Source organism: Aphelocoma coerulescens, chromosome 12, assembly GCF_041296385.1.
Source record: "Aphelocoma coerulescens isolate FSJ_1873_10779 chromosome 12, UR_Acoe_1.0, whole genome shotgun sequence".
Lineage (NCBI taxonomy): Eukaryota > Metazoa > Chordata > Aves > Passeriformes > Corvidae > Aphelocoma > Aphelocoma coerulescens.
The window spans coordinates 1,288,069-1,316,048 of record NC_091026.1 but is presented as its reverse complement, the minus strand read 5'-3'; the positions used below and the strand labels follow the sequence as shown (position 1 = coordinate 1,316,048).

At 42.7% G+C, this 27,980-nt stretch overlaps 1 protein-coding gene across 5 annotated transcripts; it reads left to right on the top strand.

Moving 5' to 3' along the window:
* The first annotated feature begins 1,988 nt into the window (after window positions 1–1,988).
* HDAC11 (histone deacetylase 11) lies at window positions 1,989–25,166 on the top strand. Of its 5 annotated transcripts, none has more exons than XM_069028008.1 (10): window positions 1,989–2,038; window positions 3,442–3,590; window positions 5,619–5,719; window positions 9,539–9,655; window positions 12,653–12,695; window positions 12,843–12,919; window positions 14,109–14,171; window positions 16,039–16,135; window positions 19,289–19,467; window positions 22,436–25,166. In XM_069028008.1, coding segments are annotated over exons 1-10 (1,071 nt in total). In that variant the 5' UTR covers window positions 1,989–2,036; the 3' UTR covers window positions 22,679–25,166. The 5 variants fall into 5 exon arrangements, with proteins under 5 accessions (XP_068884109.1, XP_068884108.1, XP_068884112.1 ...); XM_069028007.1 differs by lacking the exon at window positions 1,989–2,038 and adding an exon at window positions 2,269–2,287; XM_069028011.1 differs by lacking the exon at window positions 1,989–2,038 and adding an exon at window positions 2,317–2,524.
* Window positions 25,167–27,980: the final 2,814 nt, after the last annotated feature.

The window sequence follows — 27,980 nt, the reverse complement described above, 5'->3', positions numbered from 1 at the left end:
ACTCAGAGAGGTTTGAAGGCAAACTATTAGTGACGTGGCTTTTGTGTCAGTCTTGAAGGTGCCTTGACCTTTAATGATGCCTATTTAGCATCTCATGGCCGAACCAAAAGGAGCTGATTCACACACTGCTTTTTTCCTCTACAGAGGACAGGCTGTCGTGACAAGGGAGGAGGGAGACTTTGGAGGGAGCTAAGCTGCCTCCGTGCAGTGGAGGAGAGCGGCACATGTCAGGCCTGATCAGATCTACTGGAGTTATCCCAACTCCTGTGCCATTCCAGCTCCAGGCAGTAAGTGGAAATTTTCTAAGAAGTTAAAGTAATACTGTGAGTTTGCATCAACTCTTAATTTGGTATCGCACTGCTTCATCGGTAGGCAGGTAACCCAGAGGTTATGTCAGTAATCCACAGTCCCAGCTTCCTTTGTGTCGTGAATTTGCTACCACTGACTTTAGCTCATAATTTTACTGTTTCTTGATAGGGAAAATCCCTTATTCTGTTTCACCATTTATCATGTTTAACTAATTTCACCATCACAGAACTTCACAACTTCTTACAGTGGGCCCTCAGGACAAGAAAGACGTTGAGGGGCTGGAGCGTGTCCAGGGAAGGGAACAGAGCTGGGAAGGGTCTGGAGCCCCAGGAGCAGCTGAGGGAGCTGGGAAAGGGGCTCAGCCTGGAGCAAAGGAGGCTCAGGGGGGACCTTGTGGCTCTGCACAAGTCCCTGACAGGAGGGGGCAGCCGGGGGGGTCGGGCTCTGCTGCCAGGGAACAGGGACAGGAGGAGAGGGAACGGCCTCAGGCTGGGCAGGGGAAAGTCCAGGATGGATATTAGGAAGAATTTCTTAATGGAAAGAGTCGTCAAGCATTGGGCTGCCCAGGGCAGGGGTGGAGTCCCCATCCCTAGAAGTATTCCAAAACAATTTATGACGTCCAAAAAATACGGAAACTAGTCTGGCAGTTGATTTTTAATATAAGTAATAGTTAATATAAATGAAAATGAAATAAGAACATGCTATGTTTGTAGCTCGTTAACCAAACACTCAAACTCTTAAGTTCCAAGTACTAACTAGTCAGGAACAAGGAAGAAAAGGTAGATGTGCTGGAGGAATACTGAGGTGAGCACACAAAGGGTCAGAACAAAAGAAATGTTAATTAAAAGATAATGTCAAAGGCATAGAATGTTTTTCATGGTGTAAGTCTCCTGCTGCTAAATAAATACCAAGGTGAAGCCCAGGCATCCATCAAAACTGAATGCTAAGCCAAAGCCGGCATATTTTACGAAGAAAGACATTTATCAGGGACTCTCATAAAGAGACATTACTCCTCCAGAGAAAATAGTGCTTCTGGGCATTTATCCCAGCATTGATAGATACTACTCCTATTGATGGACCGTTTTTCATGATATTATTGATTTAGCTGTACAACTGTGTAAGAAACGCTTTTTGTATATATTCAGGCAGGATTAGTTAACTACGCTTAGAAATTGGCTTTTGACTTGAAACTAGCGTATTTTTCTTGTGTGCCTGAATTCAGTGAAGCTGTCCCTGGGGTTAATCCTGACCTGTCAAAATCAGCAACAGTTCTGCTGCTGTTAGGTAAGATCACTATTTCACCTTTGTTTTCCTCATTTTGCTGCAGACCTGCTAGGACCTACTAGTATCAACTGTTAATTTTATTTTATAACGAGGGAGGCTTGTATTTTCCTATCCAAAGATACCGTTAGTGCGGCATCACCTTGAGGCCCTTGACGTTGAGTTTTCCTAACTCCCCCAACATTACACCAGCGCCTTGTCCTGCGACTTCTCAGTTCCCTTTACAAACGCCGCCTGCGGTACCAACGCAGCTGCATTACGCCGTCCATGGCGAAGGTCCCGCCGGTTCCCGTGTGTAAGCTGCTGTTGGCACACCTCGGCACGGCCGTGGGGCAGCGCCGTGCCCGCGGTCCCGCTCCCGGCCCCGCCCGAGCCCGCCGTGCGCCCGCCCCGCGCCGGGCGGAGCCGCGGCCGCCCCTTCCCGGCGCGACCCAGCGGAGGCGGGGATGTGAGTACGGGCGCGGGGGACGGGAACGGGGCACGGGGAGCAGGACCGGGGACAGGCGGCGGCTCTGCGGGCGGCGGGAGGCCCCGGGCTGCACTATCCGGCCTCGGGGCCCGCGGAGCCGCACGGCCGGGCTGGAGCTGCGGCAGCGCCCGGAGCCCCCGCGGGCCCGGCCTGACACCGGCGGCCCGGCGCGGCCCCGCCCCGGCGGGAGGAGTCCCGCTGGGAATGGGGTGTCCCGCTGGGAATGCGGTGTATCCCGCCGGGAGCACCTCGGGCCCCGCAGAAACGACCCTGTCTTGCAGCCTCCGCAGGGCCGAGGCCCCAGGCCGCTCTGTCAGGGCCGGGGTGTCACAGCACCGTCCCCGCACCCCGCCTTGCATCGCGGGGAGCGCCGAGGGAAGGGGCCGGGGAGCCCTGGCTCGCTCAGTGGGTGGTGTGTGGGCACCGGGCTGCGGGCTCTGGTGAAAAACCTCCATTGTCCTCGTGGTTCGTTTGGTTTGCTTCTAACAGGGTTTTTAAAGGGTATTTTTTGAGCATGGTTAGACTGGAAATAAGGGGTTTTCTGTTTGTATTGTTCACCTGACAAAAGACTCTTGTGTCTTGCACAATATGTTGCAAAGCCTTTTCCAAACTTTAAATTTCGAGGAGCAAGAGAGGTCTCGGCATGACTCAGTGACGTGGAGTTTGGGGCACAGAAGGCAACACACAGGTGGTGGAATAGGCTGAGTGTGGACACAGAATCTCCTCTCAGCCTTGGCTTGGCCCGCTGACCCACGTGTGCACACAGGTGTCCACAAACAGTTGGTGTTTGTGTTCGTAAACAGCACAGCATTACTGGGTTTGTGAATGGGCTTGTGAAGGAGGGCTGTGAGCAGGCTCTGCTGTCTCTCCTGGTGGTGGAAAAATAGAATAATTTGGAGGGCAGGCTAAGGAAAGTATTGGTTAGGGGTTGCAGGTGTGACACCTGGAGTTAAGTGTGTGTCCTCTGGTTCTATGCTATGCAAATAAAACCCAAGCCTCATTTGTTTGCTCAGATGGTCACAAAATAATTTGTTGCTTTCTAGGAAAGGATCCTAGAAATCTTTTGGAGCTTCTATTGTTAGAAGCATTGTGGTTTGTGTTTTGATACAGACTTTGAAATAGGAGTCTAGTTGTGCAGGTATTGAAGGTTATGCTGTATGCAAACTGAATGCACCCTTGAAGGTAGAGGTGCTGATTGGTGCACTTGGAAAGACAAGGGGAGAGAACCAAATGTTTCCACTTTTCTGTTGGAAATACCATCTTCAAGAATTATAAAATCAGTGTTAGTAAGGACTTTAGTTGTAGTTTGGACCTTCAGTGTATAACACTGTCCCTGGTAAGTGGTTGCTGAAGTGGTGACTGGTGTGTGTTTGCTTGCCAAGGCCCCACAGGACGGAGCTGTACGAAGACCTCCCATCGGGATGTTGGCCCATCGTGTATTCCCCAGACTACAACATCACCTTCATGGGACTTGAGAAACTGCATCCCTTTGATGCGGGCAAATGGGGGAAAGTCATCAATTTCCTGAAAGGTAAAACAACAGAAGGTGCTTCTTAAACCAACATTTGCACAAAACCTAAAGAAAATTATGTGGTTAGTGCAGACTTATGTTGGGCTTACCAGACCTGAATTGCAGTGTGTGGCTTTCTGTAGCCTTGTGCTTCCCTGACTTTGCACCTGGTGTAGCAGGAACTGGGGCATTCCTGTGGCTGGTGAAATTCCAGGTGGTAATGATGGTTTGCTGCAGGTGTAACTTAGTTACTCAACTTGGACTGCACACAGGGCTTCTCAGGCTGGGAGAGAAGTGCAGCTTTAGCACTTTAGTCTGTTCTTTAGCAGGCTCATCCTGTTGCTCTGATGATGTTTGGAAAGAGCTTTGAGGCCCCTCTGGTACAGGCAGAGCTTTTTGTGGTGCTTCTAATTATTGCTGTTTAAACCAATTGGGGAATACAGGTAGAAATGCATTAAGGAAATACAAGTAAGAACCAGGGGCAGGATTAGGGCCTATGAAATCTTGGCATGTCTTCATTTAAAGTATGAGCTTGCTCATCAGGGGTAAAAAAAAAATCTTTTTCTCTTGCCAAGACAAAGGCTGTTGGTTGTCCCAAAGCCAGGCCCCTTCCCTTTATGTGGTCCTTATGATTCCTTCAGCTGATGATCCTTTGCAGTTCAGGATTGCCCTTCCCACTGCAGGCTGACTTGCATTCTTTTAACTGAGGTCAAGTGAATTCTAGCACTAACACACTTAGTAGCTGAGTTTTGGCTTTTTTCTCTAACAACCTTAAATAATTTAGTCTTGGGTTCCATGACAGTTTTCTTAATTAATCAGAACCTTTGCCTTTCTGTTTCTTCTGTGTAGAGTCTTTTCCTGCAGCTTTTTTCTGTGTGACTTGTCTACTCTGAAGTGTCTCAGGCTTTCACAGAAAATTAGTTTTCCCAGTTGTTTTACTGTCCTTGCTTTGAAAGGAGGAAGAAGGCCCAGGATGCCCCAGAGCACTTGGTTTGCTCTGGCCCAGTAGCAATTCCTGGCAACAGCTGACTTCCCCTGTGCCTTATCTCACTGAGCAAATCAGCAGTGAACATCTTTCCCAGAGCACCTTCCTCCTGGATAAGGGAGCTGGCAGCAGTTTGGCTCTGTTTGACACCAGTGCATGAATGAAATGTTCCTCAAGCCTCAGTCAGGAGAAACAGAAGCTTGCCAAAACAAATGTTGTTGCAGGTGCTGTTCTTGTATAACACTTCAGAGCAAAATCTCTCACATTTCCGAGTTGTTTTCTTTCTCCTCCAAGTATAAAATTAAAGAAGAGATACAGGCTTAGAAGGCTACAGCTGTGTAGCAATTAAATATCAAAATTTGCCTGGGAAGATCAGCGGGATTCCTTATAATTGTTGTTTGTCGTGATCGTATGTACTCCTTCTGAATTCTTGGAGTAACTTGCTCTTATAAAACTAAGTTTTTAAATAATCTTTTGGTCTCTAAGGGAAAGACTTAATAGCTGCTCAGTGTTTTTTCTTGAAATTAAATTGAGGTAGGAGGTGATAGAAATATCCTAATTAAGCTTGTTTGCTTCCATGAACATCTAAGCTATTACTTTGTTTTGAATTTTATTACTTTATTCTTCTGTGATTTAGGGGATTAAATCCTAGTACAAACTGTGGGATTTCTTAAAGAATGTTAAAATAATGGTGGATATTTGATGGTACAAGCACCAAGATTTCCCCAGTGTACCAAGCCCTAAACTGTGAGGAGTTGTGTGCTTCCAGTGTGTGTTCATCCTCTGTCATTACCTGTCTGCCCTTTCAGTTTAGACAAGAACTTCTCATGGTCTTAGCACACTCTGAAAACTTTGTGTACACAATATTTCTCAAATACCCACTACCCGAACAGCTTACCTCTGACAAGAGGGGCTGTGTTTGGAAAACTTACAAACGGAGCAACCTAAAGTAAACATGACAGAGGAAGTTACCACACTGAGGTCATAGCAGAGTGTTTGGAGGGGGGACAGGGGGAGCTAAGCAGTGCTGTACAATGCCAATTGTTATTTCTCTCCTGTTGCAGAAGAAAAACTAATTGCAGATGACTTGATTGTGCAGGCACGGGAGGCGACTGATGAAGATCTCTTGGTTGTTCACACCAGGCGCTACCTTAATAAATTAAAGGTGCTGTACCCCTTCACGTGTTTTTCCAGCAAACTGTCCAGAGTGAGTGTCAAAGGCAGTGGGTATCTTGTAGAGTTGTTATAAATCAGCTTTACAGATATAGAACAGTGTATGTTGATACTCTGATAATGTTGTTACTGAGAATACTGAAAGCAAACCACAGAAATATTAGGCAACTCACAACATAGAGGGGTGGAGGGGAAAGAGGGTCCGCTATGTGAAAAAGGTGTCCTGAAACAACATTTCAGGGAAGTTAAACATAGGGAAAATTGGAATGTCTGAGATGTCAGTAATATTCTTGTTAGTGCCAGGGTTTTAATGTTGAGCCGTGTAAGTTTTGATGTACTCCAGCAAAAGACAGTTCTGAAATGAAAAATACAATGGAAACCACTAACATGGGGTATTTTATCGGATGTTTTCTAATGCAGGGATTGCTTTATGGGGTTTGTGGTTATGTAATCTTGACAGAGCATCCATGCAGGGATTCTGTGGTCAGTCTGTTGGGGGAGGAAGGACTGGCTTCGTACTCAGACACTGCCTGTATCAGTGGAATAGGGAGAGAGTTGAAAGAGCAGTGTAAGGGCATAACCAAGCCCATTATCTGTGTGTGAAGGTTTGCAGAGCCAGCTCATACAGGACTGCAGGGGGATGAAGAGCATTCCTTGTATATTTCTAAATGAAACATCCATTTGTTAAATTTCAGTGTAACTCTAAAACATAAACATGTGAGATCTCTGGTTCTGAACATATATCCAGTCATCTGTGGGTGGAAGTGGATAGTAGATGAGTGCAGGTGACATTGCTTTTACTTTGCAACTCTGCTTGGAGGGCAGAGAAGGGATTTGTAAGAGAAAAGAAGTCTTCCATTTCATAATTCAGAAGAAGTTATTTTGAGTCACTTATCCCCTTCCACAGTGGAAGAGTCCTTGGATTGCTATTTCTGGAATGTTTTATTTTTCTGTAGAAGCGATCTGTTATTTGCATGAACTTTTTCACTCTTAACTGCTTTTCTGAGTTCTCTTGTGCCTTCTTCATTCTGTGCTATGAAGTTACATGCAATTTCATGCATCATTAGATTTGATATTATTGCAGCTATTCTTGATATTGAACTTTTAATTCCATAGAACCACCCACCTCTTTTTCCTGAATCACTTCTTTGAAGCAGGGTTTAATGTGCATAGCTCAGTTTGGAATGCCATAATAATATTTTTAGTACCTATGGGATGGCTTGACAGGGAGTTGTCAGTATAAGTTGTGTCTTGATGGTCAAGACTAGCACTGGTGTGTGTATTCAGATGTGATTAACTGGGTATCCCCTCTCCCCCTTTTCTTGAGAGAATATTTCCTGCAAGTGTAGAAACTGGAAGATGTTGTATTGGTCATGCCAGCAGATTGCTGCCAAGCAGCAAAGATAAAAGTACTTAGTTGCAAAAGAAAAATAATGTCCTAGACATGAAAAAGCCCTGTGAAAACTCTTCATTGCCTTACCCACAGGGTACTGTGCTATTTTTCTTTTAAATCCAGACAAATATATATAAATGGTATCGTTTTATATTAGATCAGCTCTGAAGACAACAAAGGTGCTTGCCTTTCTCAGAATGCCCAGGTCTCCTAAAATAATGGATCACTTGAGTGTTCATTTAAAATCTGGGCATGAATTTGGTGGAAAATTCCCTACACTTGCAAGAGTAGGTGGTGTTTGGTGTCTGTGTCTTAGCTGCAGCTGAAGAGGCCAGCTGAGTATTGGGTGAAGAGAAACAAAAAGGTGTGCACAAAGTACATCTGCTACTGGAAATCAGTTCTGTGTTGGAAGGAAGGGTCTCCCCATTTCCCTGCTCAGTCCTTAAAACAAAGTTTGGCCTTTGAATTGAGGTGATTCCCCCTCAGTTATTCCTTTGAAGAATTTAGGTCTCTAAGGTAATGATTGGACTGTGGGTAGTTTGCTTGCAGTACTTTTCCACTTGCTGCCTTCTCCTAGTGTTACGTAAAATAATGAATTTCCTGCATGTCAGCATTCTGAACTTTTGGAAGGAGGTAGGCAATGAGGTTAGAGCCAGTTTGAGTGTGTCTGTCCCTTTTTATTTATGAGAAGTTCTATGGTAACATATGTGAACAAACACTGAAATGCAAATGCTGAGGGTAAGGCTGGTCTGGGAATTTATTGTGGGAAATGCTGGAAAACAAAACCACCATGCTGAAGGAAAAAGCATGAAACATTCCACAGGTTTCTCAGTTACTAAGTGAAGAAGCATTTTCCTTCATCTGTAGCTGCCTTCTTGAAGCCCCAGACTTTGCTCCCAGTTGGTGACTTCCCCCATCTGTTGGGAGTTACTAACCCCAGGACAGCCCAAGGGTGGAGCAGTGAGTGGCAGTGGGAATGGCCCCAGCTGTGAGCAGCAAGCCCGAGAGCCAAAACTCCCACCACACCTGAATTTCTCAACTCCACGTAAAAACCTGCAGCTACATAATTGTTTGTTTGAGTCATTATTGCTCCCCCTTCTCCCTGTTGACATTAATTTTACTTTAAATGTCATTAAAATTTCCTGTGTGATTATCGTTCACATTTGAGGTCAAATTTATTTTTTATCCAAATATGACCTTTTCATTTCCATTTCAGAACAACAGTGTTGAATATAGTTTTTAATAATGTGCTTGTTCAAAGGCTAAAATGTCTTGCAAAGGGACTTTATCAAGATTGACTGTACTAAAAAATAATTAAAACACCTTGTGATGGACAGCTGATAATATGGTAACAGAATAATGTCTTGCAAATATAAAAGTAGTGAGAGTTTGAAATGAACTGTTGGCAAAATACAGTTAGGAGTTAGGCACTTCATGAACAATGCCAGTCCTTCACCCCACCCAGTAGTACCTGATAATGGAAATATTGATAATGGGGAACTTATTTTGAGCATCAAAGGACCCTGAGATGGGGATGTGATTGTGGTTCAGATTGCCCACGCATACATCCTGCCAGCTGTGAACAGCTCACTTATAGGGCAGCCAATGCCCTCAGTCTCATTACAGTTCCTAATGGTGCAGAAAATAGGATCTGTTCAGAGTCTTTGTAGAGGGTGGCAAGTTGTAATGCTTGGTCCCTCAATGTTTCAGTACTGGTTGGACAGGTATATTCTTGCTTGTGACTTAGGCTTTGAAATATATTTAGCAGTGTTATCACTGGTAGCAGTGTTAGTGGAAGTTCTTTGAAGTAATCAATGTGTTTGCAAAAAAAGCATTTGCATATTGCAAATATTTTGTGTTCTAACCTTGGAAGACATTTGAACAAAATGTTTCCTTGAAACATTTTCCAGAAGTGTTTAATATGCTAAATAAATTTTAATCAGTTCTCTATGCTAAAGTTTGCGCTGTGTGTTCACTTAAGTGTTTGAACTTCTTAGTTCAGTTGTCGGTTTGTTTGTGTTTGTTTTCTCCTTGGTATATCCTTTTGATTCCACACAGGAATAGATATTCTAGGTTTGAACAATATATCAAGTGTAGCTGGAAGGACATTTCACAATTCTTCCTTCTAATCTGAGGGATATTACATTTTCTGAAATACTACCTTCCTGAAAAATTGCTGATTTAATACTGTTTGATACTAAAATCTGGAAAGTGATGGTTCTCATAGTTAAAAACTTGAGGATGAACCTATTTGGAGGTCGCTAATAAGAACTGGTATGGTCACTTCCATTTAAAAATATTAAAAATCTTCCTAAGGACCTGTGGGCACCTTTCCAGGAAATAACAACTAGTGAGAGAGCTAATTGTCACCATTAAGCCAGATTACATTAATTGGAACTCTCTTTTTCCCTGTTACAGTGGTCATTTGTTGTGGCTACAATCACAGAAATTCCACCAGTTGCCTTTCTTCCCAATTTTGTTGTTCAGAGAAAAGTTCTGAAACCTCTACGAACCCAGACAGGAGGAACAATAATGGTAAGGTGCCCTTGATCCACTTTTGTCATATTTAAATTCGTTGATCAAACACTGTAAACCTGGAGTTGTACTGTTTATGTAACGCAGATTGTGGAGGCCTGGAGAGGGAGGTGGGGCAGTGCAGAGTCCTGAACATGAGCACAGTTGGCTGCTGTTGGCAGCTGCAAGGGAAGGACATCACGGGGTTCATGGTCTGTACTTTGCAGAAGAGACAGTGATGGGGAGCCTGGGCAAGCAGGGAGAGATGTGGCAGCCCTTGGGCAAATACAGAAACTGAGATAGTTTTAAACAACATTGAAGTACAGGCAAATTCTAGGAATGGGAGGTTTATAATTGACACTCTAGAAGCTTTTTAAAAGCATATATTAACAAATGACCTTGAAACTGCAGGGGAAGAGATGGATGGTTTGCTTGTTCTTGGGACTAGGTAAATGCTTACATTTTAAAATGGTATCATCTTGCTCTTGTAAGTGAGTTTAGTTGATCTACTTTTTCTATCGTAAATACTGCAGAAGCAGCCCAGCTGAGCTCAAGTGAGATTTAGCCTCTGTCATCTGAGCAGAACTGTGTTCTACTGAGTAAAAGGAGGGCTCTGCTCGGAAGAGCTGTGTCAGGGTCACCAGACATTTAATTTTGCTTGGGAATTCCCATTAGAGATGTTGAGGAAGTAGGAGGAAAGAAAACAGTGAATAGTTGGAGCCAAAAATGAGTTGTTTAAATCAGGTATTGAGAAAAAGATTCCCTTGCAATCATAAACTGGGAACTAGTGGGATTTTTGTGCCCTGTTTTTATCAATCCTGGTCTTACTGGCATTCAGAACCTTCAGCTTGGTGCTGGGAGGAGATGGGGCCAGTCCCATCTCACTGGGCTGAAACAGTTACTTAAATGGAAGACAAATATTCTCATCTGAAATTATTAATCCTATGGCACAAATAGATCTTTGACTTTCAGCACCTCTTCCTGAAGGTGGCTGTGACAGTGGGTGCAAGTGGAAGGGATTGCAGCCTGTGTTGCATTTCCTCTGCCTTTTCGAAGCCACTTATTGCCCCACTGTCCTGGGGCGTGGCAAGCCTTTGCCAGTGCTGCCGTGCCAGATACAGGAATAGGGTTTATGGCAACTCCTAGATATCAAAGGTGAGTTTAGGCGGGGAAATAGAAATGTTAAACCAACTTTTTTTAAGGACCGTTTAAGGATTTGAATTCTGAAAGAGCCTGCTGGGTTCTGGCTAAGTCTTTAGGTGCACTGGATTATGGTGATAGGCCAGATAGCAAAAGTGCTTCCTCCTTTAGTAGGTGTGAACTGGCAAAAGCAGAGATAGGGAGGAGGAGGGAGAAAGAATTTCATATAGTTCAAGGTGCTTAAAAATATTTGGTTGTCACTCAGAGCAAGTCCTGCTGAGCGGGGACCTGCAGAGTTTCCTCTCATTACAGCCATGCTGTCACTGTGAGATTGTCACGGGAATGAAGGGAATGGTCTAAGAGAGAGGTACTTGGGAAGAGTTTAGAGCTTCCTGCTGCTCTACCTTGGATATGTCTTGACAGGAGCTCAGTGTGTGTAAAACCTCTTTCATCCACCCTGGTTCCAGCCAGGCAATACTTTTCTATAGTTGGGTGATGTTTTTCACTGTGCTTGTGTTCTTTAACTCACAGGTGTGTGTTCACCAGTTAGAAATGTGGTCAGGTAGAGGAGGCACCCACAAATGGTTTGTTTTGTCTCATGGCTCCTGAAATGTGGATGCCACTCCTGGGCACTTTGGGATTCCTCCTGAGGCCATGTGCTGTTATTTGTACCTTTTCTTTTTCATCATGGGGAGATAAGTATGTGCTTTAAAAGCAATTTTGATTCATCAGACAATAAAATTTGTACAGTAGAAGTCAGAAGTGCAATTTTCTGCTATTCCTGATGGGCCTGTTTATTACAAAAATTCCTGTTGAGTTTCTCAACTTTTTAATGATATTTTAGCAATGTGGGAAGATTGGGTTTTGGTGAGGAATCCCTAGGAAATGTGATAAATCGCAGATAATGTGTTCTCCCTGGGACTTAATGGGTTTTATAGTTCAGAAACTGCAATCTCTCCCCAAGATCTAATTTGTGTAAGTTGGCATGATCATAGCAGGATCATGTTTACCATCCCAACAGTTGTCCTAGTACTGAATTAAAACTGTTCAAATGTAAATATTGGTTATGAAGACTTCATAACTGCCCAAACTTCATTTTGTATATGATATGTAATTTGTTCTTTCCATGACTATGGACAAAAAAACCCATCAATTTTTAAATATTTTCTCTCTTTTTTTTTTTTAATTTTAACTAGTAATGTCTTCATTATTTTTAACAGAGCAGTTAAAGAATGCTGCGCTGAAACACTTGTTTGACTCTTCCTGGCCAAAATAATCAGGTTTTTCAGTTAAAATTCCATCATTTAAGCCTTGTGTACCAGCTCTCCGTCAATACTTTCCCTTCCCTGAATGTCATTTGAGTTCCAAGGAGAGCTACAGGCACATTTTTCCTGTACTGGAGGGGAAAAGATCAATAATATTCTATACCCTGCATGCTCTGTCATTTAAAAATTAAAAGAAGTCTCAGGACACTTCATAGTGGAGCACTTGTCTGGCTCCATCCCCAGCTGGAACCGTGGTTTTTTTGTGTCTGTGTTCCAGGATTTTGGGCTTACATTACTCTATTTGTACATGAACAGGAAAGGCATCAGGAGCTTCTTCCTCATTTTTTATTCTTCCCAGCACTGCACTTTCCCTTTTCCAGCTGCCAGACAAGGAAATACAGATGACATAGCAAATATTCTTTCAGCTCCTTATGCTGAGAGTAGTTTTGTAAGGGCTGTACTCAGGGATCTGGTTCAGAATGACCTCCAGTGGCAAAAGATCCAGAAATTCTGTGGGCATGTTGGAATGCCAGGAGTGATTTGGAGTGGAAGCAGATATTGTTAAGTGTTGCCTCATTCATTTATGGAATTCCAACTGTAAATTTTTTTTAAGGCAGGAAAACTTGCTGTGGATAGAGGCTGGGCCATCAACGTGGGTGAGTACAAATTCAGGGATACCTTAAATGGTGTGTTGAAAGCATCTGATTTTCATTTACATCTCTTTGCAAAGTCCATCAATGTTTTTAGTATCTGGCTTTTCTTTAGTATGTGGCTTTTCATCCCTTCACCATTTTCCTGTTCAGGGGGTGGTTTTCATCACTGCTCCAGTGACAAAGGGGGAGGATTTTGTGCTTATGCTGACATCACACTGGCTATCAAGGTAAGAACTACTCTTAAACCACTGTTTTCTGCTGTTTGTGCAAATGGAGGAGAAAGCCATGTAAATTCCTAAGAACTAATTTACATCCTAATTGGAGAAAATGAAGCAATCTCCAGATGGGTAGGAATAGGAGTATGCAGTGTTGTAAAGTGGAAGGGAAGAGCTGCAGGGGTCAGAATTACCGATGTAAATGTGTACCACTATAATTACATTGATAATGTTGTCTTGCAAAAACCACTCCAATCAAACCAGATGGATTTCTAATATCCTCAGTGATAATTCACCTGGCCTTGCATGTGAACCTGGAAATTCCACATTGGTTTCAGTGGTTACAGGCAAGACAAATGCAGAGACAAAAATCCCCTCTCTGAATCAAGCTGCACCATACAGGGCTCAGACTGGTTCAGATTCATGAATAAAAATGTGAGTGACTCCAAAATAGTCACCAAATGGGAATGAATACATTTGGTATTTAGCTGTTGAATGGCTGAAGTAAGAGCCTTCTGCAATTAGGGCTTATTTTTATCAAATGAGCTGTGGTATATTTGTATACTAGAATATTTATAAAGTATCAGTAATAATCAAACATTAAAGAGCTCTAATGACTGCAGCACACCATGTGACATAACATCCTAATTTCTGCACGTGGTAATTTTCAGAAAAGTAATCCACAGTGTTCTTTTTTTACCTACCATTAAAATACAGATTGAGAAATTATAGTGGGTGACAGTTTGTACAAAATCTTTGGGTTTCACCATGTCTATTTTAAAGATAGTAACTTAGCAAAGCTAAGACTCAAAGAAGTAAAAACCATTTTTTTTTCTCCCCAGACAGAATAAGAAATGAATTCTGTCACTAAAAGTGGCTCTAAGGCATGCAGACCTTACAGCAGCTTTTCCTAACCAGTGAATTCCAGCTGTTGCAGTTGGATGCTGTCACTGGTTCCACTCCAGCCTCTGGATACATAGGGTTTTTATTTTAACAAAAATTATCTTTTAATGTCAAATAATGAGATGTTGTAATTAAATGTATGAGAATCATGTCTCAGTTTATTTGGTGACTGAAACAGATAGATGTTCCCTACGTTCAAATTATAGCAGTCATGTACTGTGCAGTCTTCGAGCCTCCAGTTCAATCTGTCACCTAACTTCATAAACTTCTCCATGTTTTTCTTTGCTTATACATCCAGTTCTTATTTGAGAGAGTACCAGGAGTGTCTAGAGCCACAATTATTGATCTGGATGCCCATCAGGTGAGTAGTTTACCTGTATTCAGTGCTACAGATGTTTTGCTTGAAATACAAGTGTGTGATAAATACCTTTTTTTAATACAAGTGTAAAGTCATAGAATACAAAGTTAATCAGAGATTATGAAAACTGTGAAGGGTTGATTCTTCAACTATTTTATGCTCCAAAAGGCTCTTAAGCCAGTTTAATAAAATTAAGCTGAGTTGCAGCTCCATCATGTGGCTGCATGTAAAAATCTTGCTGCGTTGCACTCACGGTCTCCAGGGATGAGAAACAAGGATCTCTCCAGACAATCCCAGCTAGTTCAGAATGCCTGGTCACTGCAGCAGCCTCTGCAGGGGAGGGATTTGACCTTCAGTGGTTTAATTTTAAGCCTGGCTTCAGGCTAATGAAGTAAAGGATCCATCCCTCTTAACCTGGTGAAGTGATTTACTGTAGTACTGATATCAAATCTCAGCTTTGGTGGGATTTGCAAAATAAATCCTGGAAGGACAGAAGTGGTATTTTTCGAAAAGCAGTTAATGCACCAAAGTGATGTCCAACCTGAGGCATTTCAGGTGATTTATAATGTGTAAAGAAACCATTTTTACACAGCTCCATGGCACTGAGGAAGCCTAATGGCTGCAAGTTTTTCATCTTCTCTTGTTTCTCTTATCTGTGTCCTAAAATTACCATGATAGCAGGACACAGATTATGCAGCAGAAAGATGTTTTGTGTTCATGGTTCTCTTCAGCCTCTCTGTCAGGGTGTGGATAGGTTTGGTTTGGTTTTGAAAAATTCTTGGAATGTATTTTGGTTTTCAGATGTGCTGGTAGTCTCAGTGTGCACATTAAATCACCTCTTGTTTCCTTTCTTTGGGGGATGTGAGGTGTCTGAAGTAGCTCAGCAGATCCTGTTTAACAATGCAGATATTCTCATCTCATGACTGTTCCAATTCTTAGTGCAGTGGTGAGTTTCACCATTCATAAGGAAATGGTTCCCCCAGAGGCTTTCATATTCCTAGGCTGGTATGCATGAACTGTTCATTTGTGGACCAAAGATGCTGAAGAAATAAATAGAGTTGCCATTTTTTAGCATAAAAACTGAATTACAGGAGATATACCTATGGAAAAGTCTGTTTCCGTAGTTCTAGTGAAATTCTGGGGATAGGGGCTGTGGTCCTGTATGATACACTGATTGAAACAAAATTATCTTAGTGATTGTGGTAAAATGATTTTTATATTAGTGAGAAAAGTCTAAGTGAGAGCCAAAAGAATAGTATTTATGTTCAGAAATGGGGAGGGGGAACCGTTCCAAATCTGAGTTTACTCTTGAGCATCCCTCTTTACACCCGGTACAATTTTTTGTAGGGAATTTCTGGTATTAAACTGTTGGATTGTTAGTGTTTGTAGTTTTTCCAGGGATTACTTATCTCACCAAGGCTTGAGTTATCAGGAGAGCTGTAGTCTGCTGTGTTTATTCATTAGTTCTTACGTAAGAATACTCAGTATCCCTGCAGCAGTTGAAAGTGACTTTTTCTTGCACAGCTGGAAGATGGTAGATCTTTTTGGTGGTCACAGTTGCTTTGGTGGTGCTGTTGAGGACAGTTAGCTTCTGATTTTTCCTTATTTTCTTACATGTGTAATGAGATCTATGCTAATTACCTTCACAGAGAGACAAGGATTTTGTTTGTGGTAAAAGCTGTAGTCCTCAGACTCATACTGTCAAACCCCCCAAAACTCCACACCTCAGAATAACCTCCAGGATTAAATAAGAGAATGACACAGGAGTTCTGAATATTAGAACTTTTGTAGTGTTAATTACTCTAGAATTTGCAGTGTATTTAATTCTGTGTTGGCATGCTAGGAATAGCTAACTGTAAATTTCCTTCAGGGAAATGGCCATGAGAGGGACTTTATGGATGATCCTCGGGTTTATATTATGGATGCATACAATAGATATATTTATCCAGGGGATGGTTTTGCTAAACGTGAGTATAATTGAAATTCATCTTCCCAAATGTACCAGACCTACTGTGTTGTTACATAACTTCTTCATTTACTACTAAGCTTCCTTGCAACAACATCACCTAGGTTTCTTTATTTTTTTTAATTTTTAAATGTCACATCATTTTCACTGCTCACTGTGATCTGTCACACCAGTGCTAATGCTGCAGTGTTGTCCCTCACATCAGGAATGACCTTCTGGAGTGCAGGGTGTGGGGAGGTGTTCAGTAGATGTTGTTAGCAGTCCATTCCAAAGCTTGTGCCAGCCTTGGAGCAGTGAGTTGAGTAATCCTGTGATTTGAAGAGACTTGTTAGAACTTCATCTTTTCCTTACATTACATTTATGCAAGAGCTCACTGAGGATTAGCTGATAATGTGTAAAAAGATTTCATGTTCTTTTGACAGTGAAGTTATAACATATTTGGGTGTTGCCTTCCCAGTAGAGCTTGTTTGATAAGCTGCATCTGAATGTGACACAAGGTGGGAAGCAAAGCAAGTTCTGGAATAGAACCATAGAATTTAAAGTTGGAGAAGCCCTCTGAGGTTGAATCCAGCCATTCCTCCAGCACTGCCACCACTGACCAGAGTGTCCCCAAATCCACACTGTTAAATCCCTGCAGGGATAGGGACTTCCCCCTTCCCTGTCATACCCATGCTTGATTTGGTTTGGTTGTGGTTTGTTTTTCCTGCTGTGATGTGTCTGTTGTGACCTGCCACAGTTAATTAGTGAGGCTTTGATAATGGTTAAATTCGAATGCAAAAGCCCCAAGTTTATTTGGTCTTCGATTCTGTTACACTGTCACTTATTGCAGACTTCATTTGTTCACTGAGTCAGGGCTTGCTGGGGGAGTTGTTCTGCTGTTGGATTCCTTCAGTGATGCCATCATTCTGAAAAACCTACTTCATTTGGATTCTTGACAAGAATCAGGTGCAGTGCATTACACTGCTGTCTTCTGGCTAGTAAAGATACTAACAATTGTAGTATTTCAAGGTTTTAAACTAAAAAATGACCATTTAAAGCACACCATGTCTGGAGGCAGACAAATTGCAAGCAAATGTGGGGGGTTTTCCCCCCAAGAAAAAGCATCCCTTTATTCATATATCACATAGCAACATTTGAACAGATGGATTAAGACCAAAACAGAGTCAGTCCTTGCTGGCAAATCTGAACCACTGAGCTGCAGTACCACCCTGAACACCAGCATTCCCTTTCTGCAGATGAAGGATGAGGTGCACAAGGCTGGGCCAGAGCCATGTGAGTGTGTAGTTCTTGCAGTTTGCATAAGAATGTCTAAATAGGCTTTTTGTGGGTAAATCCCTTAAACCCTTCCTGCTAGGTGACCAGGGAGAGATGAGATCACAGAGGGAATCCCTTTGAAGAGGGACAGAGGCTTGAACATTAGTTTGAAGCCTTAGGGTAAACTCCAACTGATCACTGTCTCCTTGGATTTCCTGCCCATTTTTTCTATATTTTATTGCAGGAGCCTTTTCTACACGTTTTTTGCCCCATGCACTTCATTAGGGAAGGGAAAAAAGGGAGCAGCTCACCTTGCCAGTGCTAAGCCATAAGCATATTGAGTCCCTAGGGGGAAGCAGTGTGGAATTACACAAGCTTAGGAGGAGAAAGGATGGATGAGGAATAGGACCAGTTCACTGAAGGGTAAGCAGGAAAAGCTGAGACTCTGAGTTCAGGCCTTAAAAGGCCTCCTCTTGGTCTGAGTGGCATTTTACAGAGCTGTAGAGGTGCTGTCAGTGCTTAGCAGGAGAGGGACCAAAGGCCACGAGCGCATGCAAGGGCTGTGTTCCTTCCACCCTCCAGCCCCATCCCTCTGTCCCTCAGGGCTGCCAGGTGTGGGTAAGGACCGATCCCTGCAGTTCCTTGTGAGGGCAAGAGGCCAGTGAAGGCACAGAATCCTAGTCATGATCTCTGACCTTCCTCATGGTTTCATCACAGCAATCCTTGTCTGTCCCCAGCCACTGTGTTCTCTACAGCTCCATCCACCCAACAGATTCCTTACCCTCAGGAGGCTTCAGTGCTGTTCAGCACAGCTGTGCAGACTTACAGGAACATTCCTGTAACAATAGGAAAAGAATTCAGGAAAATACCCTAAAGAAACAAAAATCTTTCAAACTAGTGTTGATGCAATGTAAAATAATGGGATGAAAAAGAAGAGCTTCACTGATGCTGAACAAGGATGGAAAGCAGAGCAAAAGGCAGCAATCACAAGAGTAATTAAGTGTCATTCTGTGTTGAGTGCATTCTTGCACACTTGGTGGGGGCTGAATCCACATTTAAGATGTGAGACTGCACATTGTTTAATTCGAGGCAGAAGGTGTGGAGAGGCAGAAGTCATCCCTTGAAACAGCTCTGGCAAGGGTTCGATTAATTCAGGGGTAGAGTCACACATGCCTCCATAAAAGCACCCAAAACTCAGCTGCACAACCTTGGGTTTCTTTCCTTTACCTTCTCAGCCTGCATTTTCTACTTCTATTGCTTTATTAGAAGTATTAGAAATAATTTGATTTAAATTAAGAATTGATATTTGCTCTTCTGGTAGGATTACAGGGTAAGAACATTAAATTGAATATGCTTGGGGCAAAGCTGAATCTTGTTATACATTCATAAAGCAGTTCACATAAATTCATGATCCCTTGCTGTGAAGTTTTGAGTGTTGTGATAAAAATAAAACATCTTCATAATTTCTCAGTGATAGTTATCTTTCTTTTCCCCCCAGCTGTTTCCTCTGCAATAGCAGTTCAGTGTTTTCTTTGCCTTACACTTTATTTAGGTTACTTTTAATTTAATAATTTTCTTTATGATTTCTCTCCTGATTGGTAACTGAACTTGTAGATCAGCTGTTTTTCAATAACATTTTCCATTTGCATCTCAGATTGGGTTTTTTTGCCTTGCATCTAATTTTCTTTCTTCAATGGAATTTTTTCAAGGTCATTGTGCTTTACATTTGCTGGGAAAACAAGAAGTTGAATAATTTTCTTTAATTCAAGTGTCTGTGAAAATGCAATGTCTTGAGAGAACTTCCAGAAAAAAACTTTTTTTGCTTGCTTACCTAAATTGTGCATTTTCTTCCAAAGCAACGCTTTGTTTATTGAGCAGTGCTTGGTTTGTTCTCCCTCAGGTGCCATAAAACGCAGAGTGGAGCTGGAGTGGGGCACAGAGGACACCGAGTACCTGCAGAAGGTGCACACGCACGTGGAAGGAGCCTTGAACGAGTTCAAGCCCGACATCGTTGTTTATAACGCTGGCACTGACATCCTGGACGGGGATCCCTTGGGAGGCCTGGCCATTTCCCCCCAGGTGTGTGTGACCCCGAGCAGCACAGGCTCCCTGCAGCCTGGGGCTGGAGGCAAGGACACTGCCCCCAGGCACAGCATTTCCTGTGACAGACACACAGATCCATCTCCCTTGCTTTTTCACCCTTCTCTTCCTTGTTTCTCCCTGACTCTAAGTATTTTTGTTCTTCTGGTGCCTGTTCCAGTATCATTCATCTTCTCTCTAAAATGCACTGATTTCCACCACCCACACAGTAACCAGAGTGATACGTATATTTTCACACTTCACCTGACTTCTATTTTCCCTGCTTGGTTTACTCTTTCTTTCTTTCTTTTTTCCCCTCACATGACCCACTTTGCAGTGTATTTCTTTTGTCACCTGGCCCCAGTGTGTCTCTTACACTTCATTTCCTCTGTAGCACTCCCAGCTGTTTTAAACTACCCTTGTAGTTATAACAATTTTGTGCAGCCTGGCTGTGTGTTCTTAGCGGATGAACAAATATTTTCCTTTTCTTGATTCTTTTCTTTACAGATGCCATTTACTTTCCCCAGTCTGGTACCAGACTCAAATTTTGGTTTAATAAGTAAAGCTTCATAGAAGTCTTCACCTTTCTGCTTTTCTTAAACAAAAATTTAGAGTCCTCTTATTTCCTGTATGGGTTTTAGTGAATCCTTCTCTGTCAGTTCCTCTGTGCTGTCTCTCTCCTGGTTCACATTTAGGTCTCTGTAATGGCCACCAGATCAATGCTGGAAAGGGCTTGTTTGATCTGTGAGCTCTCAGGTTCCCCTCATTGAGCCACCACTTGATCTGTTCAGTTTTCACTCTGTTCAGTTCTCTTGCACGAAGGAAGAGCTGAGGGACTTGGACTTGCTTGGCTGGGGCCTTGGAGAGGAGATGGCCTGAGGTGTGGTTTGGTGAAGCAGAGCCCTCTGCAGAGCAGTGGCCACCAAGGCAAGTGGCAGCTTGGTCCTAGGTGGGGGATACTTTGAGATTTGCCTTTAAAAGCAATCCAAATTTCTGCACCTGGAGAAGGAGCAGTGTTAACTGCCAAGACAAATGAGTTGCTGTAGCTTTCTGGGTGCTCTGCAGACAGAGAATGTAAGGATGGAGGAAGAAAGGTGAAGGAGCTTCCCTGGCCACGAGGAGAGGTGAAAGGCACAGGGTGCCATTCTCTGCACAGCTGGAGGGAGCTCAGGCCTTTGGTGTCTGCACTGAGGGCAGGGCCCTTGTCTCTGCTGTGTAGCTGTGAAGGCTTGAAATCCCAGTGCTGGAAAGGCATCGTGCCTGGAGGGTCCCTCTCTTCAAAGCTCCTTAGTCCAGTCTTCAGTCCCACTCCTGTAGATGTCATTTATGTTTTAAGCTCCTGCTGCAGTGTTAGTTCTGCTCAGAATTAGGCTCCTCAGAGTGCTCTGAGTGATGGTTTCCTGGTGCTTGAGGCTGCAGAAAAGCCTGTGGTGCATCAGCTGAGTCCCTCTTCCCTTTGTTTGGAAGTGGGAACTGTGCCAGGCTGTTGTTTTCCACTGAAATGTGGGAATAAGCCCATGTTTTCCCCTCCGTTCCTCCAGGCTCCCCCTGGAGCTGCTGGAGCAGTGAGGCTCCTGGGAACAGTGGTTGCTTCCAGTTCTGGTGTGGGATAATAGTGATGCATCCCCTGATGGGTCCCCAGGGCCCTACAGCTCCTTCTGTAATTCTGTTGCTTCCTTTAAGGATCTGTTTCTAATAGAATTCTTCATTTTCCTTTGTCTTACTGTTCATTTGTTATTCCTGGTTCTTTCACAGGGCTGTGTCAGACTGTGCAGTGAACAATACTCTTGTATGGTTTTACAAGATACTTTTTTTCTGCTGAATTTGTATTTTATTCTTTACCATCTGTTTGTGGTCTGATTAATGGCAGGGTGTTATTTCTTGATGTGCTTCCACTCTTCCTTTAGCCAGCCTGAGCAGTGCATGATCATTTTGAAGCACTTTTGCTGCTGCTTCCTTAATTTTTTGTATTTGATTGCATTGTGATGCCTTTTCCCTTCTCCAGCTTTGCAGTTACTTAAGCTTTGAGCTGTCCATTGTAAGCTGTTGTCAGTTGTGTTGCTAGTTTTTTGGGTTTTAGGGGTTTTTTGAGGAGTTGTGATGAGTTACATGTATCTGGAACTCTTTTTTACAAAAGCAGATTTTGATTCTGTTCTCACTCATTCCTGAAATATTTTTCACCCTCGTGCTTATTTGAAACCCAGAAGACTCACACTCTGCTCTTGTCTGGGTTCAATGGCAGTACAGCACCTCCTGGGCAGCAGTCTTTGTTATTTTTTAGTTTCATACCTTTCTCCTAGTAAGAAATTATTTAGAATTTATTTTCTTTTTATGGATTTACCATTGCTTGCATTCTGCAGCTTCCCCTTCGGCCATAGATTCTTCTGACATTAACCATGGGCTCTTATTAAAGAAACTGGGACTTAAGATTCAGTCAGTGATTGTGAATATGTAAAATTTGATTTGAATTTTGGGTTCTTCTGTAGGATTGTGAAATTTTGATCAAGTTGCTAAACTTTTGACAGAGGGTGCTGTGCAAGTTGAGCACAAACTAAAGCACTTGGAATTCAGACAATCTTTCCTAGTCTCAATTCCTCACCTGGGATATAGGGTGAACACTTGTAAAATTTGCAGTCAGTTTAGATTTTATGGCCTTTGAGCAGGAATTCTTGTCGGAATTTGTACTAAAGACTTTTATCTGCTGTGTCCTCCAAAACAAGTCAAGGATATTTGATTTGCTGGGGGTTTTGAGGGGTGGTGTGGTTGGTTTTTTTTTTTTTTTTTAATGATGATGCATGGCAACCAAAACTAACAGGACTTCCAAATGAATTTTTAATTGCTACTGTAAACTGTAAGGCTTAAACACTTACCAAGGATCCAGTGGTCTAAATCCATAAACCACAGGCTGGAAGTGAAGTATCATGTTGCTGTCACTTACTTTGCCTGTGTGCCTGTGGTGACCTTGCAGGGCATTGTGAAGAGAGACGAGGTGGTGTTCAGGGCTGCCCGGAGCCGCAGGATCCCCATCCTGATGGTGACGTCCGGGGGGTACCAGAAGAGGACAGCGCGGATCATCGCTGACTCCATCCTCAACCTGCACAGCCTGGGGCTTCTGGACAAGGAGCGGGCAGCCTGCCGAGTTGGGAGTTCCAGCATGGATCAGATGATCAGAGACTCTGCTAAGGACTTCAGCAACTTGTCACTGCAATGACAGGCCACTAAATGTTAGTCAGATAACCCAGAGACAATACAGAGTAACTGTGTCTAACTCCTGAGTTTATCTTGGGCTAAGGCAACGCATCCTTTTAAGCTAATTGAGATAGGCACTCAAGGGTACTGTCTTTGTGTCTAATATTGCTGTAGAAAGCTTAATTTGCTTCTCTGATTGGTATGGGGGGGTCTGTTATGTTGGAAGAACTATGCAGTTGGTATCTAAAGACTGTCCCAGCCCTGCTTCAGATGGTGCAGCACAGGGTGAGGTGGGAGAAATACGGACTAAAGCTACTGTTCCGTGGGGTTTTTTAAATACTGCATTTTATTTATTGCTTTTTAAATTGAAATACTGTTATAAAACGAGTTCTGTGCAGACTTCAGCTGTCAGTTTAACACTAAAGGGAAGTGCAATACTGTAAAAGCCAGGGCAGGTTTACAGCTTTGAAGCCATAGAAAGTTAGAAGGAATGTTTGTAAACTCATAGTTTATTCCTGTTGTGGATGGTGACTTAAATCTTGCTCATAAGCACCTTGTGAAAAAGAATATGAACGACCTGTGGCTCCATATGCAAGTGAGCCATAAGAGCTCACTGTTACCAGTCTGGTGTTTCAGATGAGCTCTGCATGTGACAGGCAGTAGTTCCTATGCACTGCAACTCACAGATAAAGAAACTACAGGCAAACGAAAGCTGATCTTAGAGTTCTGAGCAGCCTTGCAGAAAAAACTGTAGAAATACAGGCTGTGTTCTTATTGCCAGCTTGCCGTGTATAAAACAGTGAGGAGTACATTTAAATTATTTTTCCCCAACTAGTGCTGTGGTTTTCACTTGCTCAGAGAGCAATGGTACTTTGCAGTTGCAGTCATGGTTGGTAAGCAAACCCTTCATTATTACTGTTCATCGAGGATTACAGTGACATTTCTACATTAAGGTAATGTGCTAACTTTATATGGAGCTTCTGGGAGGATTTGGGAATACAATAGTGTATCCAAAGCAAATTCAGTTGCACTACCTGTGAAGTTTGGCTTTCTTGAAGTTGGTATATTTTGCATTAGGTACTGTTTGTAGCAGTGGGTTGTAAATGTACTAAACTGTGTATTTTGCAAGAGCTTTTATAACTTCCAAGCATTCACTTATTTGTACTACAAGTTTTACATTGTGTTTAGGTCGGAGCCGTCCTGTGAGGGAGCACCAGGATTTTCCTTGTAGTAGAGTTGTTGTGTAAGATACTTAAGGAATGTTTAATTCTAATTATAATACTTACCTCATTTAGTGTTCATGTTTAGATCATGGGGTTTGTCAGTTGTAGGAATTGCACAATTGCTATAAATACCTGCTTTAAACCAGATCTGACCTATTGCACTAAGATTGAGTTGCTACACTGGGATTAAAGAGCACTTTTAAATTTCTTACTAGAAGGACCATCAGAGTACGACTAATGTTGAGATTTATTTTTTCTATGCTGTCTGATGTTACTGAAAGATGTTGTTATTCTTTCATATAATTTTTATAAAATTCTAGATTACATTTCTATGAACTAAACCCCCATCATAGCACCATATGGTCTTTCCCCAAACATTTGCTGTTTGTGTTAACATGTTTCTATAATTTCCCCTCAGTGGAGATTAAAATGATACTGAACAATGCTGACTGACTTCTTGTCACTTCACATGGATCTTGGCTGTCAAAAAGTTTGACTGAAAAGACAAGGAGATGTATTTTTCATACTTAAAATGTGGCTGAAACTACAGCGAGTCTCAAGGGTGAGTAGTACAAGGTTTGTCAGCAGCTTCTCTGAGAGTTCAGTGGTGACTCCTTAAAGAGAGCTTGCAAGTTTTTGTGTCCAAATACTTCTTAAGATGTCGTTAGAAGGGGTTAAAATCACTTTCTAATTACAAGTTCTATTTCATTGCCTACATTGTAAGTCCTAATCTAAGTATTTTAGTATTACAGGTGTTAAACTGGCAACTGAGCTTCTGATAAGGCTGCAGTAGTTTTAGAGGCTTTTTGTAAATCAGTGTCTTTTCAGAGAGCTGAATGTTTGCAGCAGAGCCTGCTGGCTCTCAGACTCACCTGTGAAATTCCTGATAAGCAGCAGGCACATTGACTGCATTTCAGTGTTCATTGTAAAGTTACAATTGGAAAACACACCACTCCTTCGTATTTCCAAAAACTTGGTGCCTTAATACAGAAAAGGAAGAATACTGTGTGTGGAATTTTATCTCTGAAAGCTCCTGTATCTTACCAGATACATGGTTTCCTGTGCTTTAATTGGGTTCCTCTGCTGCAGTAGTCTCTGTTAGATGAATAAATCAGTGCACAATGCTTCCAAAAGATGCAATTATTAATCATGAGCTGTTTATAAATGGACTGTAAATATGGCTGGTCATGTAGACTATCATAAAAATTATACAGAAGAGAGACATGGCAGGAGCTGAGGACTTGGAGTCTGACAGCTGGAGAGGGTTTCAACTACCAATAAATAACTCATGGAGGGGGAGGGAGGCTGCAAATCCTAGAAAATAATATTTTTCTTTTTTTGCCAGAGGTTTCCAGAGGAAAATTGGTTTGACCTATATAAAAAGATACACGTTTCACCTAACCATTTCAGTGTTAAAAGCCATTTAATTGTTCACATTTGCTTTGAGTATGTTCTCATGAAGTGCAGAGCTGTGCAGCAGATGACCAAGATGCACAATTCTCTGTGTTTCTTTACAGACATAAGCAGAAGTAGTGAAATTGTGGGTTTGACTGTGTGGGAGTTAAAGAGGAAACAACCATTGCTGTTGGTATCTGTTTGTGTGCATCTGTTTATTCTGCACTACGTGGTGATGGTTTAACAGGTTTCTCCTGCCACCAAGGATTGGATTAACTCCTCCTTGCAGAGAGAGGCTGGCAAGGAAACTCTTGAGCTTTTTGCCACCAAATAAGCTGGACCCAGCATTCCCAAGCCAGGTTACAGCTGGAAGTCCCTAACATGTAAGCAGAGCACTGAATTTAGGGAACACAGGCAAGTTCCTTCTTCAGGTTTCATGAGCTTGCCTTGCTTTTTGCCAGTTCAAGGCAAACAATAGCCTTCATTGTCCTGAAGATAAAATCTGGGAGAGAATGTGTCTGATAGGAATGAGGCTCCTAATGAAGCATGTGATGGTTGAGTTGTCAGCTAATTATCATTTCCATCTGTTACCTAATACAGTTCTGCAACACTGGGATTTAAGGTTTGTCAAATTCTGCTGTCTTTCACTCTAAATCTGGACATGTCTGCCAAGGCCAACAATGAAATGAGCACATTAAGATAATAAATCTCCAGTGAACAACCCAAGTTATTTATATTGGATGAACAAGGCTGCAAGTAGAACTGGGGTGTCTTTTGGGTTGCTGGAGGTGGGAGTGCTTTAAGAGTTGAATACTTTCATATTCAGCTTCAGTTGTGAGAATGTTTGAGCCTGAGACGTGAAAGAATGCAGACTTTTCAAAATACAGTATGTGAGAAAAATGTATGATTTAGTGTTTCCATTTCCATAGAGGAAATAGCAATGCTCTGCTTGAACCAAATGATAAATTTCCTTTAAACCCAGTCATATGATGATCAGGGAAATAAATTCCCTCTCAACCTTTGTCAAAGCAGCTGAGGGCAAAGTTGGGTGTCTCAAAGCCACCTGCTATCTACAGGACATGGTTCCATTAGTCACTGAGTGGAGGATTGCACTTTTCCTCTTTATGAAGGCTTTTTTAACAGGCTTAGAATAAGAGAGGTGCTTGTCAAATTTATTTTAAAAATTACCAGCATCTGAATTGGGTTTGCGGTCACTGCACTGTCAGACCAATTGTAAACATGACTCAGTCTTGGACAAACCCACACCTTCCTTCAACAGAGAATTGAGGGGCAACGTCATCAGTGTTTCTGTTTTTGAGCTGTTTGACACTGTATGGTTTTTGAACTCACAGAATCCCACACTGGTTTGGGTTGGAAGGACCTCAAAGCTCATCCAGTCCCCATCCCTGCCATGGGCAGAGACACTGTTACAAAAAGGATAGGATATTGGATTTTAGAAGTAGTAAGGCTAAGGCTCTGCTAGGCTGTAAGGCCTCAGGTGTAGAAATAGTTCTCTGGGGAAACAGGAATAGAATGTACTGGGTGGGGAGGTTAGGAATAGTGAATTAGCTGGGCATGGTGAACCCGTTAGTGAATTAGCTGGGCATGGTGAACCCGTTAGTGAATTAGCTGGGCACGGTGAACCTGTCTAAAAGTAAATTGTTCTGGGTTGATATATGTTGCATGCAAGGGGGATTTCAGTGGTAGGAGCTCGTTGAGCATTATCTAAGACTAGACAACCATAGAGAGATATGGCGTAGGGTATGATTATCAATTGTTAATCCTTGTGATGTATGTTTTACTTTGAAGATTAAATCTTGTATGTGTGCCAATGTTTGAAACTGTATAAAGAGCTGAGTGAAACGATAGGCCTTTGGGAAGCCTGATTTGGGACACTAGTCCCCAGGTCCCCGGGCCCTGAATAAAGCACCGCATAAACTGACTCTCTGTTGGTTTGTGTTTGTGGTCGGTGGGCAACAACACCTTCCACCATCCCAGGTTGCTCCAAGCCCTGTCCAACCTGGCCTTGAAGAGTACGAGGTTCAGCATGTAATACATCTTCCCAACCTCACCTCGTACAGAAATGTGGCAGGAAAAGGCCATTTTGGTACTTCTGTTACCATAAAATGCATCTTGAGTTCTCTGTGTAGCACTAAATATGGAAATAACTGGGAGGGAGCCTTTGCTAGGTCAAGGAGAATAGTGCAGAATCATGCCTGGGTGCAGTCAGGGCTTGGAATAAATACAACTAAAGCAGTAATGATCACTGCTGCCTCTACATCTCTTAATCCTGAGGCAGAAAGGATCTTGGGGTGCTGCCTGGCATGTTAAAAGTGTTGAAGGGAGTGCAAAGGGAAATTAGTGGCCAGTGAGGTGCTCAGTGTGGGAGCTTGTGGAGCAGTCCTGGGGCTCTGCTCAGGATCACTGCAGCACTGCGAACGGCTGGAGCCCGCAGGGATGAGCGCTGCTGACAGTGACTCTGCCAGAAGTCAGCAGGACTGCTTTCAGACAGGTTTCCTCCTGGTTTGTGCAAGGGCTGGTTCAGTGCCAGCTTGATTGTGAATTAGGGAGACTCAGTGACATCGTGTTGAAGCAGATGTACAATTGCCAGTGATGCACTTAAAACCTGCTCCCACCAAAGTGTTCCTTGTTCCTCAGCTCCATGGGGTGATCTGTGTCGTGAGAGTCAGAAATGTCTTTCTATGG

Bases quoted from the DNA above. Each gene is read 5' to 3' on its own strand.
- HDAC11 (XM_069028007.1), top strand. The intron at 12,920-14,108 runs GTAAGAACTACT...TTATACATCCAG, and splicing joins ACATCACACTGGCTATCAAG to TTCTTATTTGAGAGAGTACC. The intron at 14,172-16,038 runs GTGAGTAGTTTA...AATTTCCTTCAG, and splicing joins TTGATCTGGATGCCCATCAG to GGAAATGGCCATGAGAGGGA.